The sequence below is a fragment of the Asterias rubens genome, chromosome 9 (genome assembly GCF_902459465.1).
Source record: "Asterias rubens chromosome 9, eAstRub1.3, whole genome shotgun sequence".
NCBI classification, from domain to species: Eukaryota; Metazoa; Echinodermata; class Asteroidea; order Forcipulatida; family Asteriidae; genus Asterias; species Asterias rubens.
Genome location: NC_047070.1, coordinates 4,030,125 through 4,043,811, shown reverse-complemented (window position 1 = coordinate 4,043,811; position 13,687 = coordinate 4,030,125). Strand labels below are relative to the sequence as shown.

Genomic DNA, 13,687 nt, shown 5'->3' with positions numbered 1-13,687 from the left:
GCTTCATAAATATTTCAAAATGATTTTTTTTTACACAAATTATTCATCAAAAATTTTAAGACACACTGTACATAGAAAATGTGTTAGAAATACTTAAACATGATTTGAAAAGAACCAAAATAAAAGACAGAACTTAACTTAAAAAAACCGAAAAGATTCCTGTTTTATTTGTAAAAGACCTCTGTTTCGCTACATCATCGTTAGAAAAGTATCAATAGTTTGAGGTTGCACTGCCATTCTCCACAATTATCTACCAACTTCTTACAAATCAAGAAGGGGAACAAAAAATACAAAAAGAGTACTGAGCTATATATAAAAATGGCAGAAAAAATATTAAAGATGCTATGTCAGATTTTTGGCAGATTTGACCAAAATATTTTGATTTAAAATTCAATAGGTATTTTGATGGCGGTCGAGAAAGTTACAAGCTTTCATTTGAGCCATTGCTCTCTAAAAGTCCGCCAATTATTAGTAGCAGTGAAATAAAGTGCTCAAAATTGTTGTCATGGTTCGTTAGAGCGGGTGATACTCTTTGAAATACCATTCACTCAAAAAAATATATTTTTTAATGTTTGGGGCAAAAAATCTGACAGCATCTTTAAAACATAACGGAGGACAAATAATTATAGGCACTGATTGCTACAAGCAACTTATGCTTCAACTCATGTCAACATCATGTTGACCAATTCAGAACTGACCTACTCGCACAAATTTAGTAAACTGGTTTACAAAGAACGTGAGACTGGTCCATTGTCAATTTGTGCTCAATTAATTTATAATGTTTGCTACTAAGCAGCTGTATGATTTGTATGCCTTGGTTCTACAGCATTCGTATTGCACTGCCGAGTCTAATTTACACCACTTTTCATTTTCACTTTAAAGACACTGGACACTATTGGTAAATTGTCAAAGACCAGTGCCCAATTTCATGGCTCTGCTTACCGCCGAATTCTGCGCTTACGATCGAGATTCCCCGCTTACGTGCAAGCTCCGAATTTCTGCGCTAGCCTTGTAAGCGTAGAATGCCTAGTAACGTGAAGTACGCACGCGCAGAAGCCCAAATTTGCCGATAACCCGTGAAATATGCTTGCCGTAAGCGCAGAATTCCCTGCTTCCGTAAGCGCCGATTCTGTGCTTACGGTAAGCAGAGCCACGAAATTGGGCCCAGTCTTCTCACTTGGTGCATCTCAACATATTTTAGCCCAATTGGTCGTCGAAGTTGCAAGATAATAATGAAAGCATAAAACACCCTTGTCACACAAAGTTGTTTGCTTTCAGATGAATGATTTTGAGACCTCAAATTCTAAATCTGAGGTCTCAAAATCATATTCGTGAAAAATTACTTCTTTCTCGAAAACTACTTTACTACAGAGAGAGCCGCCCGTTTCTCACAATGTTTTATACTATCAACCTCTCCCCAATACTTGTTACCAAGTAAGGTTTTATGCTTAAATAATTATTTTGAGTAATTACCAATAGTGTTGCCATGTCACACAAGAGAAACTTTATATTAGCAGGCATCTTGACCCCCAAATCTTGGGTTGAATTTGAGCGGGAACATCCACAAGACCGCATGACTCAAGCTCAGAATTTTTACTAGACCATAAAGCGTAGCAATTAAATAATAATGATAAAACTACAAAGACTAAGTCCCGTTACTTACAAAATAAAATGAATGCCGTTTGTTTATTTAAAGAACTGTTTGTGGTTACTGACCCGTTTTCGCGTAGCTCTCGAAAAAAAATTCAGTTAGTGAACTTTACGTCAGAAATTTTTTTTTCGTCATGGCCGCCAAAACACGCTCCTAGTCGAAGTCAAAGTGTGGTGGGCATTTTTTAAACAGTCCCTCAAATGTATTCGATCGCAAAACACACCTCTACTCTTGGTATAAATATGCGGGGAGAAAAAAACCTCAAGCCACCAGTTATCCTTCGATCGAGACCAAAGAATAATAAATGAACCTAAATTTAACATCTATTGTCTTCGCCATGACTAGAGCAAGCTAGTTGAAACGTTGAGACCAATTCAAGAACTGACTCCGCAGATTCGATCCTATAAGCTAAAGTAGTAGTCCTAGCCAATTTCCTATACCTTCCCACCGGGTAGTAGTTTACAAGCAGGACAGTTCTTTTCAGAACTGAGAAGTCTCCCGAACATCCGATAATCTACTCCGCGGTAGTAGAATAAAGAAAGACAGTTGCAGAACAAACTACACACATGGTGTTACTGCAAACCAAATACACATTGATACCTCACCATGCAATACCTCAAGTACTATATAGGTTTGTCTTATGTTTAACAATATTTTAAGGTTCAAAGCTGCTTCAAAGGCCTGTTGTCAGTTGTCATGGCAATGTTGTTGGTTGTCATGGCAACGACTTCGGTAGAAAACCTGGTGTTATCTGCGCATTCCACTGTGTCCCATCATGCTCTGGACCATGGGAGGATGGTAGGAGAACGTGCCTCCAGAATGTCCTGCCAAAAAACAAAACAAAATTCGGGCCTTACAATTGTTTTTGAGGGCAGAGGCAGTTGTTGGCCATGTAATTCCAAAACTTGATATTTGAAAACAGTGAAAATATGAGAAGGTTTTTCACTATTTTCTTTTACGACTAAAATTACTGATTGAGCTTTCAATGACTTGTCATTTCATCTATGTTGGGTCACATAATGTGCAGACACTTAATACAATGCGCTAAATAAATTAAACATATTGTATTATTATTACTTTTCTTTGACATTTTCTTATGTTTTCTGCAGGCTTCAAGCTCCATCTACTCAAGACATATGACCCTGTCCCTTTCTCCCTACAAGAATTACAAATCTAGAAAAACAAATATGACTTAAGTTCTTCCTAGTTGGAAATAAAATCTGTCATGTTTAAACATATTACCTTCCCCCGTACAGCCCAAACAGTTTACGCCAGTTCTCCAACACCCCAAAATTGTAGGGACTTTTGTACACCTATAAAATAAATATATTATGGTCAAATAGAAATGTTGATAAAAGGCTTGCACAGGGGGCTATCCAGGCATTTTCACTTTCGTAGAGCTGCTTAAGCACAAAGATAATCTTAGCAAAACAAAATTATGCTAACCAAAATAAGGTCACCAGCCAAAATATCATGTCACATGAACAACTTGTGACTGGTGTCCTGCTCATTTTGCTAAGCAGGGATATTTTAAGCAGTATTTTCTGCTTAAGCAGCTCTATGAAATTGGGCCCTGGTAGTATAAACAATAATGTGTATAAGGAAGGCCGCCTGTTCCTCAGGCTCTAAACATTCCAGAAATCATCTCAACTCCTTAGGAATATGCAGCACCGCCAACCAAATGGGCGCATAGGTTGTCAATTGTTCACACCAACAATCCCTACACTACCCGTTTCCTGGATAATGAGGCGCAATTAATTTTTAGTAAAGTGTCTCGCTCAAGTGTGACAACCGTGACTCGAACCCGTACTCCGATGACTCAGCCACCAGAACCCGAGTCCCATGCTAGACCTCTCGACCATGACATGCTGTCATCAGGGATGTGAGAAAAAAAAAGTGAACTATGAGCACAAAACGTGAAAGCTTGCAAGCACAAAACATAAAAAGTGCGAAACCTGTTCACATACATTTATCTTTGGTTTTGATTGCCATACTCTGCTATCTGGGGTGGATTTCACAAAGAGTTAAGACGTTTTGTGTACCTCCTAGGAATAATCATAAGTTAGGAGTAGTCCTAACTTCTTTGTGAAATCGACCCCTGGGGTGTTCCATATGGTTTTATCTGGATTTTCTTATAATTTTGATCTTAGTTATAAAATATGTACCGGTAAACAAAAATTCTTTCCCCAATTTGGGTGCCGGTAGGGGTTTAACAACATTTAGATTTCTGGTTTTAATTTGTGAATTTGAATACCTGCACTATTATAAGGCAGTGGATACTATTGGTAATTACTCATCATAATTATTAGAATAAAACCTTACTTGGTAACAAGTAATGGCGAGCTGTCGGTAGTATAAAACATTGTGAGAAACGGCTCCCTCTGAAGTAACGTAGTTTTCGAGAAAGAAGGAATTTTCCACGAATTTGATTTTGAGACTTCATAATTAGATTTATTTTGAGGTCTCAAAATCAAACATCACACAACTTTGTGTGACAAGTGTGTTTTTTCTTTCAACATTATCTCGCAACTTTGACGACCAATTGAGCTCAAACTTTCACAGGTTTGTTATTTTGTGCATATGTTGAGATACACCAAGTGAGAAGACTGGTCATGATATGTTGAGATACACCAAGTGAGAAGACTGGTCATGATATGTTGAGATACACCAAGTGAGAAGACTGGTCATGATATGTTGAGATACACCAAGTGAGAAGACTGGTCTTTGACAAGTACTAATACAATAGTGTCCAGTGTCTTTAAGTTAAAGAGAATAAGTACATCTGATTGCAACTCACCACATTGACCTTCTTCAAGCGAGCCCTCTCAGAGTCATTGGTGTACTTCTCTATGCTGGTCTCTCCTCGTGATACAAGACGAGCGTGCCAGAAAGTCAGCAGACCTAGAGCTATTAGAACGCTGAAACAGATGATGAACTGAAACACGATGGCTTTATGGTACGTCGACTCTGCGGTTGTCAGGGATGAAACGTACCCCGACTGTAAACTTGTACTATTTTTTAGCTGGAAGAAAATTCAAAAAATGAAATCGATTTTTTTTTTAATGAAAAATAAAAAGATAAAGATACTCAACAATTATCATTATCGTAACATCTATGAGAATATTGTTAATTTCTATTAAAGGGAATGTATATGTTCTGTAATCACTCTTAAAGGCAGTGGACACTATTGGTAATAATCAAAGACTAGCCTTCTCACTTGGTGTATCTTAACAAATGCATAAAATAACAAACCTGTGAAAATTTGAGCTCAATCGGTCATCGAACTTGCGAGATAATAATGAAAGAAAAAACACCCTTGTCACACGAAGTTGTGTGCGTTTAGATGGTTGATTTTGAGACCTCAGGTTCTAAATCTGAGGTCTCGAAATCAAATTCATGGAAAATTACTTCTTTCTCGAAAACTATGGCACTTCAGAGGGAGCCGTTTCTCACAATGTTTTATACCATCAACCTTTCCCATTACTCGTCACCAAGAAAGGTTTTATGCTAATAATTATTTTGAGTAACTACCAATAGTGTCCACTGCCTTTAAAATTAATGGCAATTAAAACTTTTGGTAAGAAGCCTACAGCAACTTTGGATAGTATAAATGCATTTTGAGAAACCCATAATCTCAAAATATGTAAAACAATATGTTTTTATGACCGACAATTTTTATCTGAAAAGCATTACTGTCAGTATAATGTTTCTCAGATTAAAAGCAGTGGACACTATTGGTAATTACTCAAAATAAATATTAGCATAAAACCTTACTTGGTAACGAGTAATGAGGAGCTGTTGATAGTATAAAACATGGTGAGAAATGGCTCCCTCTGAAGTGATGTAGTTTTCGAGAAAGAAGTAATTTTCCACAAATTTGGTTTCGAGACCTCAAATTTTGAATTTGAGGTCTCGAAAGCAAACATCTGAAAGCACACAACTTCGAGTGACAAGGGTGTTTTTTCTTCCATTATTCTCTCGCAAATTCGATGACCAATTGAGTTCAAATTTTTACAGGTTTGTTGTTTTATGCATATGTTGAGATATACCAAGTGAGAAGACTGGTCTTTGACAATTACCAATAGTGTCCAGTGTTTTTAAATTTCTATTAGGGATTTTAATTTGAATACTCACTGATGCTTGATACGAGTGCAGAAATGTCAGGAACAGAGAACCAGCCATTAAACTATCAAATGTCTTCTGTAACAAGAAACAAAATCATTTGTTAAAGGGTGTGAAAAAAATGGTAAATGCCACCCGAGTAATATGCCTACAGTGTTTTTTTTTAAACAGAGCTTAGGTCTTTGTAGGAAAATACCAAGTATACAGTGCTAACACACATCGGTGTACATGTATATGGGTAAAACAACAAACTAATAATTAAAATTTCCATCTATTAAATTACAACTAATTATGAGTATTCACTCAGGGCTGTATGCTTCGTTTTTGAAAGGCCAAGGGCACCAAGGCATTTTCTCTTTGGCAAAGGGCACCCTACGAGGAAATTGTAAATTTCTACTGGAGCATTTCAAGGGCACCAAGGCAATGGCAAGGGGCAACGGAGGCAATCGCCTTCGTTGCCTCCGTGAAGTATCAGGCCTGTTCACTTCTTTACAAATAAATTAACATGGTATAAAAATAGTCATGGTGGAAAACATCCCTGGAAATATATCTGCCTGAAATTCTTTTTTACTATTTTGAGATATGATTGACACATTACTATTGAGTTCTGGGTAAACCTGTCTGCATGCCCCAAACCAAACCTTGCACTACTGCCGTGTCCAACATACCCCCAAAAAGGCTAAGTTGAATTTTAGAAGGAAAAAAATAAATGTTGAACAACAAGTTTTGACTTGTCTAAAACCAAATATTATTAGGCCTATATAGTAATAATAATAACAATAGTAGGTATTTGTAATGCCCCAAATCAATCTTTACAGATGTTCAAGGCGCAAATTATATTTATAGGCGCATTTGTTATTAACCCTTGGAACTCATACCTATTGTATAAAAAATTCAAATAAATTGTGGAAAATAAATAATTAGATATAATTGTAGACAGATCTACATGTATTACAGCTTTATAGTCGTGTTTAATGTTTCGACCGGATAATGATAAATAAACCAGTCTCTTTTACTAAAACAACCCGAGCAAATAAATGCAAACTTTTCAAGAAAGGATTGATAAAAGGGTTAACTGAACATTATTTCCAAATCCAAACACTGCAAAATGAACAATATTTACAGGAAAGAGGCAAATAAAAATACAACATGCTGGGGAAAATAAATCACGACAAAGCATGGAAGTAAAAAAGGGTCCTTGAAGAAACAGTTTGTCTGGTGTGGGCCCCCTCAACTATATTGTTTATTAAATTCAATTTTCTGGTCAAAGCCAACATTTATTTCATACTACTTTTCTCAAAATAACACATACGTACAAAATTTTACATAAATAAGCAAAATAATAAGAATGGATAATTTTTTTTAATTTTTTATGCAAGTCGCCAAACACACAAGGCCTGAAGGCCACTTCAAGGTATGGGCTACAATTATTTTTTGTCCAGAGGCTGTTGCCACCTACTCCTTGGGCTGAAACAGGGTTACCCCTTTTACAGTCCATACGGATGTAGGCTTGGGTATCATCAATTCGAAGCCTAGCCGGTAGAGCAGAAAGCACTACCTCCCCAATTTTATGTAGCAAGTGTCACGACCGGGATTCGAACCCACACTCTGCTGATCAAACACCAGAGCTTGAATCCGGTGCTCTTAACCGCTCGGCCATGACACGCCACATAGTGCAAAGAAAAGAGTTAACCTATGGTGACCAAAATAAAGAGAGCATGGGGCTGTCAGATTAAGTCAAGGCTTGTAGAAGACAGCCTAGAAAAGTAAACTACAAATGTTGAGACAAGACAAATGGAAACAGAAAAGAACAAAAACTTTTCCACTGGAAGTGTCGTGGCCGAGCGGTTAAGAGCACCGAATTCAAACTCTGGTGTTTCTGATCAGCAGAGTGTGGGTTCGAATCCCCAGCCATGACACTTGTGTCCTTAAGCAAGACACTTAACCATTGCTTCGTCCTTCGGATGGGATGTAAAGCCGTTGGTCCCATGTGTTGTGTACCGCATGTTAAAGAACCCAGTGCACTTTTCGAAAAGAGAAGGGGTTCGCCCCGTCGTTCCTGGCTGTGGCTGCTGTATGCGCATTGTAAACCATTATAAGGTGCTAAATAATCGGGTCTCAAAATTCATCACTGCAATTACCTATCTTTCTGAAAGTTTGTATTATACTCAGGGCCTTGAGTACCTTGTTTGGTAGATACATGCGCTATATAAGACTTTGATATTATTATTATTATTATTATTATTATGTAATAGGCTGTGTTTGAATTGGTGGCTACAGCTTCGGCTAAGGCTGGTATCAGCACTATGCAATGAAGTATAGGACGTTCTCAGCAACACCCTTAGTAACAGTCGTAGCAATAGCTGTAGCCGTAAATCCGGACACGGCCGAAATCTCACCTTTGGGTCGAAGAACTCCTGGCGGAACAGCGGCCATGCCGATATGCAAACATAGAGTGTTCCAATCCACATGTAGATGCAGAACAACATGAAATAGCGGTGGTTATAGTGTCCTATGCAATTGTTGACCCATGCTGTGTAGATTAACTTTAAGGAATTTGCTTTTTGATTACAATTGATTTTGCTCATTATGGGAATTAAAACTCCATTAAAGAATTTCCGAGTGTGGCCACAACAGAATCAGAAAGTACAGATCTTTTTCACTGAGGTTTAAGTTGACATTAATTTAATTGGGTTATTAACCTTTATGGCCGGATGAGCAGTTTAATCTGCCTGGGGCAGCGGCCCAACTGGTTTGTGCTTTATCCAATTAAGTCTACTGTTTGGAAAAGGAATTACATGGAGATAACAGGTGTGAGTTGCCAGACGAAAAGGATGTGCCTCTTTCTTTAATGAAACTTTTCCGTACAGAATTCACAATGTGCCCTCTACAGTTTAAGAGAGGCCAACGAAGACCTGTGGTACAGTGAAGATTTTTTGGCAATTCAAACCCTGTGTACGAAAGTCCTACAATCCACATGGCAAAAGAGAAAGGGCTGACCCCAAATTCCTGAGGTTTACTTTGCAGTTGTGTGCATTTTCAGAGATATTTCAAACTATACGACAGTGATATTTTCAAAGGATACGACAGTGATGATCCATCTTCAGAATGCATTTATTACAGATGCTACAGTGGTGGGTTCGGGGTGGCTTGGGAGCAATGCACTTCTTGCATATAGAGGCAACACCAGTTTCCGAAACAATCTGGAAATCAAGAATGTGATGTCAAGATATGTTTAGATGAGCGGGGTATTTCCCATTTGGCTATTTTTCTGGTATTGATACCTTGCAATACCTCAACTGTGGCACTTAAGCCAATGGCCAGGGAGGACAAAACCAGGGGTCAGAGAGGTCAAGACCAGGGGCCAGGACAGCTAGTACCAAGGGTCAGAGAGGCCAAGACAACGCACGAGTGAGTTCAGGGCCCATATAAAAATACTGCTCAGCAAATTTCTATGCTAGCCATAAAAATCGGTGGGGCACCAGTCACAACAATGTTTATGTATGGACTTTTGGCTTCAAGGCCAAGTAATATTTGTCTCTGATCAGCAATTTATTTTGTGCTTACCGGCTTTATGAAATTGGGCCCAGAGCCAGGGAGGCCAAGACCAGGGGCTAGGGAGGCCAAGACCAGGGACCAGTGAGGACAGGACCAGGGACCAGTGAGGACAGGACCAGGGACCAGTGAGGACAGGACCAGGGACCAGTGAGGACAGGACCAGGGACCAGTGAGGACAAGACCAGAGGACAGGAAAGGGGAGGCAAGAGGCCGGAGACACCAAGACCAGGGGCTAGGGAGGCCAAGACCAGGGACCAGTGAGGACAGGACCAGGGACCAGTGAGGACAGGACCAGGGACCAGTGAGGACAGGACCAGGGACCAGTGAGGACAGGACCAGGGACCAGTGAGGACAAGACCAGAGGACAGGAAAGGGGAGGCAAGAGGCCGGAGACACCAAGACAAGGGGCTAGGGAGGCCAAGACCAGGGACCAGTGAGGACAGGACCAGGGACCAGTGTGGACAAGACCAGAGGACAGGAAAAGGGAGGCAAGAGGCCGGAGACACCAAGACCAGGCCAGACAAGACCGGGAGCCAGGGACGCCAAGACCAAAACCATGGGCCATGGAGGCCAAGATCAAGGGTCAGAGAGGGCAAGACAAGGGGCAAAGGAGGCAAAAACCAGGTTCCACAGAGTCCAAAACCAGGTGCTAGGGAGGTCAAGACTAGGACCAGGGAAGCCCAAGACCATTAGTAAGAGAGACCAAAACAAGTGGCCGGAAAGCCAAAGACCTGGGGCCAGGTAGGCAACATGGCAATTTGAGCAAAGCAGGGGCCAAAGGGGCCAAGACCATGGGCAAGAGGAATAAGCATTGGAGGTTTAAAGAGGCCTAGACCATGTAACTCCATGCATGTTTAACAGCTAATCAGAGACAGGGGTACAGAAGAAGGGGGTTAAAGTTTGGGAGGGGTTACCTGAGGTGGGTATCCAGGGGGTGTAGTGACCCCCTTGTAGTAATGGAAGGCAATATTCACAAGCAACCAATGGCCAAAGGTCAGGTGAAATATCGTCTGTACGTGGTCTTCATTCTCAAGGCAGCGAGGTAAGATGCATAGGTAGAAGACACTGATGACGACAGAGGTGAGCAAGATGACAAGGACCACCATCAACTAAAGTGATCAAGGAAATATAATAAAATTAGTCTCATGACGATGACTAGAGCAAGCTAGTCGTTAGGTTGAGACCAATAGGCCTGAAGCCTTTTGTGAGTAAGATTTGAAAAATGTCTGGTACAATGACTTGCTTAGTCAAAATGTACAGCTTACATTTGAATTCCTCAGATTATAGAGACAGTTGCTAGGTCAGGTCAAATGGTTTGGGGCAAGCCTTTGCATACAACCTCCAATGAGTAATTAACCCTGGCACCATTGTGACATAGGGCCTACACCATCCATTCAGAACTGTGTAAGAATGTTCACCGTCTCTTGTGTAACTAGTCAAAAAGCTTGTCCCTAACCATGTGACCTAGCAACTGTCTCGATAGTCTGAGGAATTAAAATTTAGGAGTAACTTGTGATCAAACGCAGCATTGCACCGGGCTGTATTCAAATCTAACCCACAAACGGCTTATCAGGAACTCACTCAGCGATAGTGAAGTTTAAAAGGAGAAGTCCCCTCGATCCACTATAAGGTGGGCCCAATTTCAAAGAGCTGCTAAGCACAAAAATTTGCTTAGCATAACATTTCTTCCTTGATAAAAACAGGAGTACCAACCAAATTTCCACGTGATTTTCAGGATAAGCAAACAACAGCTGAACTAAAATATAAACGGGCAATACACAATCTGCAACGAACAGAAAATTGGTTGATAATCCTGTTTCTATCAAGGAAGAAATTTCATGCTAAGCCAATTTATTGCGTACCAGCTCTATGAAACTGGGCCCTGATTTTCTACCTTCTGCCTAGGTAGTTTAAAAGCAGGACAGTTCTTTTCAGAACTAAAAAGTCAAATCGAAAAAATCTACTCTCTGATAGTAGAATATAAAGCAAGTTCTCAAAAGAACATAATCTATCTCAGGGTAAATACATGTAGATGAAAGTACTTAAATAAAATCATGTCAATAGATCTTACTTTTACAATGTCACAGCCCAAGTTTTTGTCAACTCTAGTTGAAAAACTTCATTGGATGGGAAGCCAATTATAGTTGCAATAATTGCAATCCCCCTACTTCAACCAAGAAAGAGAGTATGACCTTTAAAGGCAGTGGACACTATTGGTAATTACTCAAAATAATTCTTTAGCATAAAAACCTTTCTTTATTACGAGTTATGGGGAGAGGTTGATAGTATAAAACATTGTGAGAAACAGCTCCCTCTGAAGTGACGTACAGACCTACCAAGTCTCACGCATTAGGCATGAGACTCACGCATTTGGGCTCTGTCTCACACTCACACGCACAGCAACCATTTTCTCACGCATTGGGGCCAGACCGGGAAAAAAAATAAAAATTAACGACAATGAATTGCCAAATCGCGCTCGTGTGTACAAAAAACGCAATCTACAATGTTTGCACAAGAAGCGCAAAATTATTATTCCTGATTCGTTTAGCAAATTCGTTAAATGCGCTCCACTAGCGAAGACACAACAGCCAGAAGAAGTGAGCGGAGGATTTTGGACATAATTTTTTGTAATTTTTTTTCATTTTTTTTGGGGGGGGGGAATAATCCGACACAATCAGACCTCCACATTAACCATCAACATCTCCTGTGTACCTCATGTGAGTTTTAATTATTCTGAAGAGGTTTTTGATGCATTTTGGAACACTTTTTTGTTCACAATTAAATTTCTGCATTTTTGTTTATTTTATACAAAAAATAAAAAAAGTTGGGCGGCGATTTTGAAAGGCCTTCTAAAACTGGGAAAAAAAATTCCGAGGGGGGGGGGGTGGTGGTGAGCTTTGGAAAATCTCACGCATAGCTGGCCTAGAAGTAATTTTCCACGAATTTGATTTTGAGACCACAGATTTAGAATTTTAGGTCTCGGAATCAAGCATCTGAAAGCATTCAACTTTGTGTGACCACGGTGCAACAAGGGTGTTTTTTTCTTTCATTAATACGACGACCGATTGAGCTCAAGTTTTCACAGGTTTGTTATTTTATGCATGTGGAGATACACCAACTGTGAAGACTAGTCTTTGACAATTACCAAATCCAATAGTGTCCAGTGTCTTTAAACAACTCATACGATCATATTTAATGGGGCAATAAAAACAACTTACCGGCCCCATATATTTTGAGACTACACCAACGAGCCAGAAAAGCGGTTCCATACAGGTATCAAACGCCATCCAGCGATCGTTGAAGGAATTATACGTCAAACTGCGGAGGCAGAATTTGAAATAGCGCCATTGATCCAACATACGAGAGCAGATGTTACGTCTCTTTCTCTTCTTGTCGTCCATTGCACTTAAAGAATTGAGGCTATAAAGTGAGATTTTGGTGTGTTCTCTCATGGGGCAATCGGCATCTACAAGAAACAGACAAGATAATGATGGTAAGAGACCAAACTAATTGTTTTGCAAGTGAAACTACTATTTCAAATAATCATTTTATTTCTGTACTGAGTAGGGCAAAGACTTCCAAAGCTCCGCCCACTCAGGTTCAAAATCTCAATTTCGTGACCGTTTCGCTCAAGGCTCTGGTAAGTTTTTGTCCTTATTCTTTAAAATGTTTCCTCACTGGTGTTTTGAGTGTTATGAAAGGATTCATTACAAATTGAGGATCAAGTTCGTCATGGAATTGCAATTGGTGTCATGATTTTCAAAAGTGGTAAAAATGGAGCAAATCTGGTGACTATCTGTCAAAATTGTACGTATTCGACCATTTCGCCCTGTTTCGCCCCCGGAATTTAGCTCGTAAGGAGGTAGGCCCTACTTCTAATTGACAATGACATGACCGACAATGTCAAAATTTAGATAAGGAACAGGCCTACAGCGCCCGAGTTACTGGGTCGAGGCTAGGTCCTGTCTAGACAAAACTCTCTAGTCCTATCTATAGAGTGAGAGACAAAACTCAAAACTCATGCAAAATTGAGGAAACAATGATGAGTAAGGCCTAAAATTAAAAATGACTTCACATCTGCTTCCTTCACAGTCACACTGCCTGACTGCCCTGAAAGTCAGGAAGTCAGGCTAGGCTAGTCGTTCCACCTAGCGGGAGATAAAAATCACACTCATAGTTAAAAGCAATATAAAAAACAAGAATAAAGAAACACTGCATTTAAATTACAATTTTATAACCTCAAAACAACAAAACAAAACTATTGACCAACCTTTTTTATCCAGCAGTGACTTGACTACATATTTTGCGCACACAGAGAAAAATAAATCGAGAAATCTAAACGGTGTGCTTGTAATA

General features: G+C 39.7%; 1 protein-coding gene across 1 annotated transcript; it reads right to left on the bottom strand.

Moving 5' to 3' along the window:
• Window positions 1–2,196: 2,196 nt before the first annotated feature.
• LOC117294454 (palmitoyltransferase ZDHHC16-like) lies at window positions 2,197–13,680 on the bottom strand. Its single transcript, XM_033776861.1, has 9 exons — window positions 13,602–13,680; window positions 12,550–12,797; window positions 10,246–10,440; window positions 8,859–8,976; window positions 8,173–8,306; window positions 5,786–5,851; window positions 4,449–4,673; window positions 2,894–2,964; window positions 2,197–2,475 (listed from the first exon to the last, which is right to left on the bottom strand). Exons 2-9 carry the CDS (start codon window positions 12,781–12,783, stop codon window positions 2,367–2,369), a joined length of 1,152 nt encoding a protein of 383 aa, XP_033632752.1. The 5' UTR covers window positions 12,784–12,797; window positions 13,602–13,680; the 3' UTR covers window positions 2,197–2,366.
• Window positions 13,681–13,687: the final 7 nt, after the last annotated feature.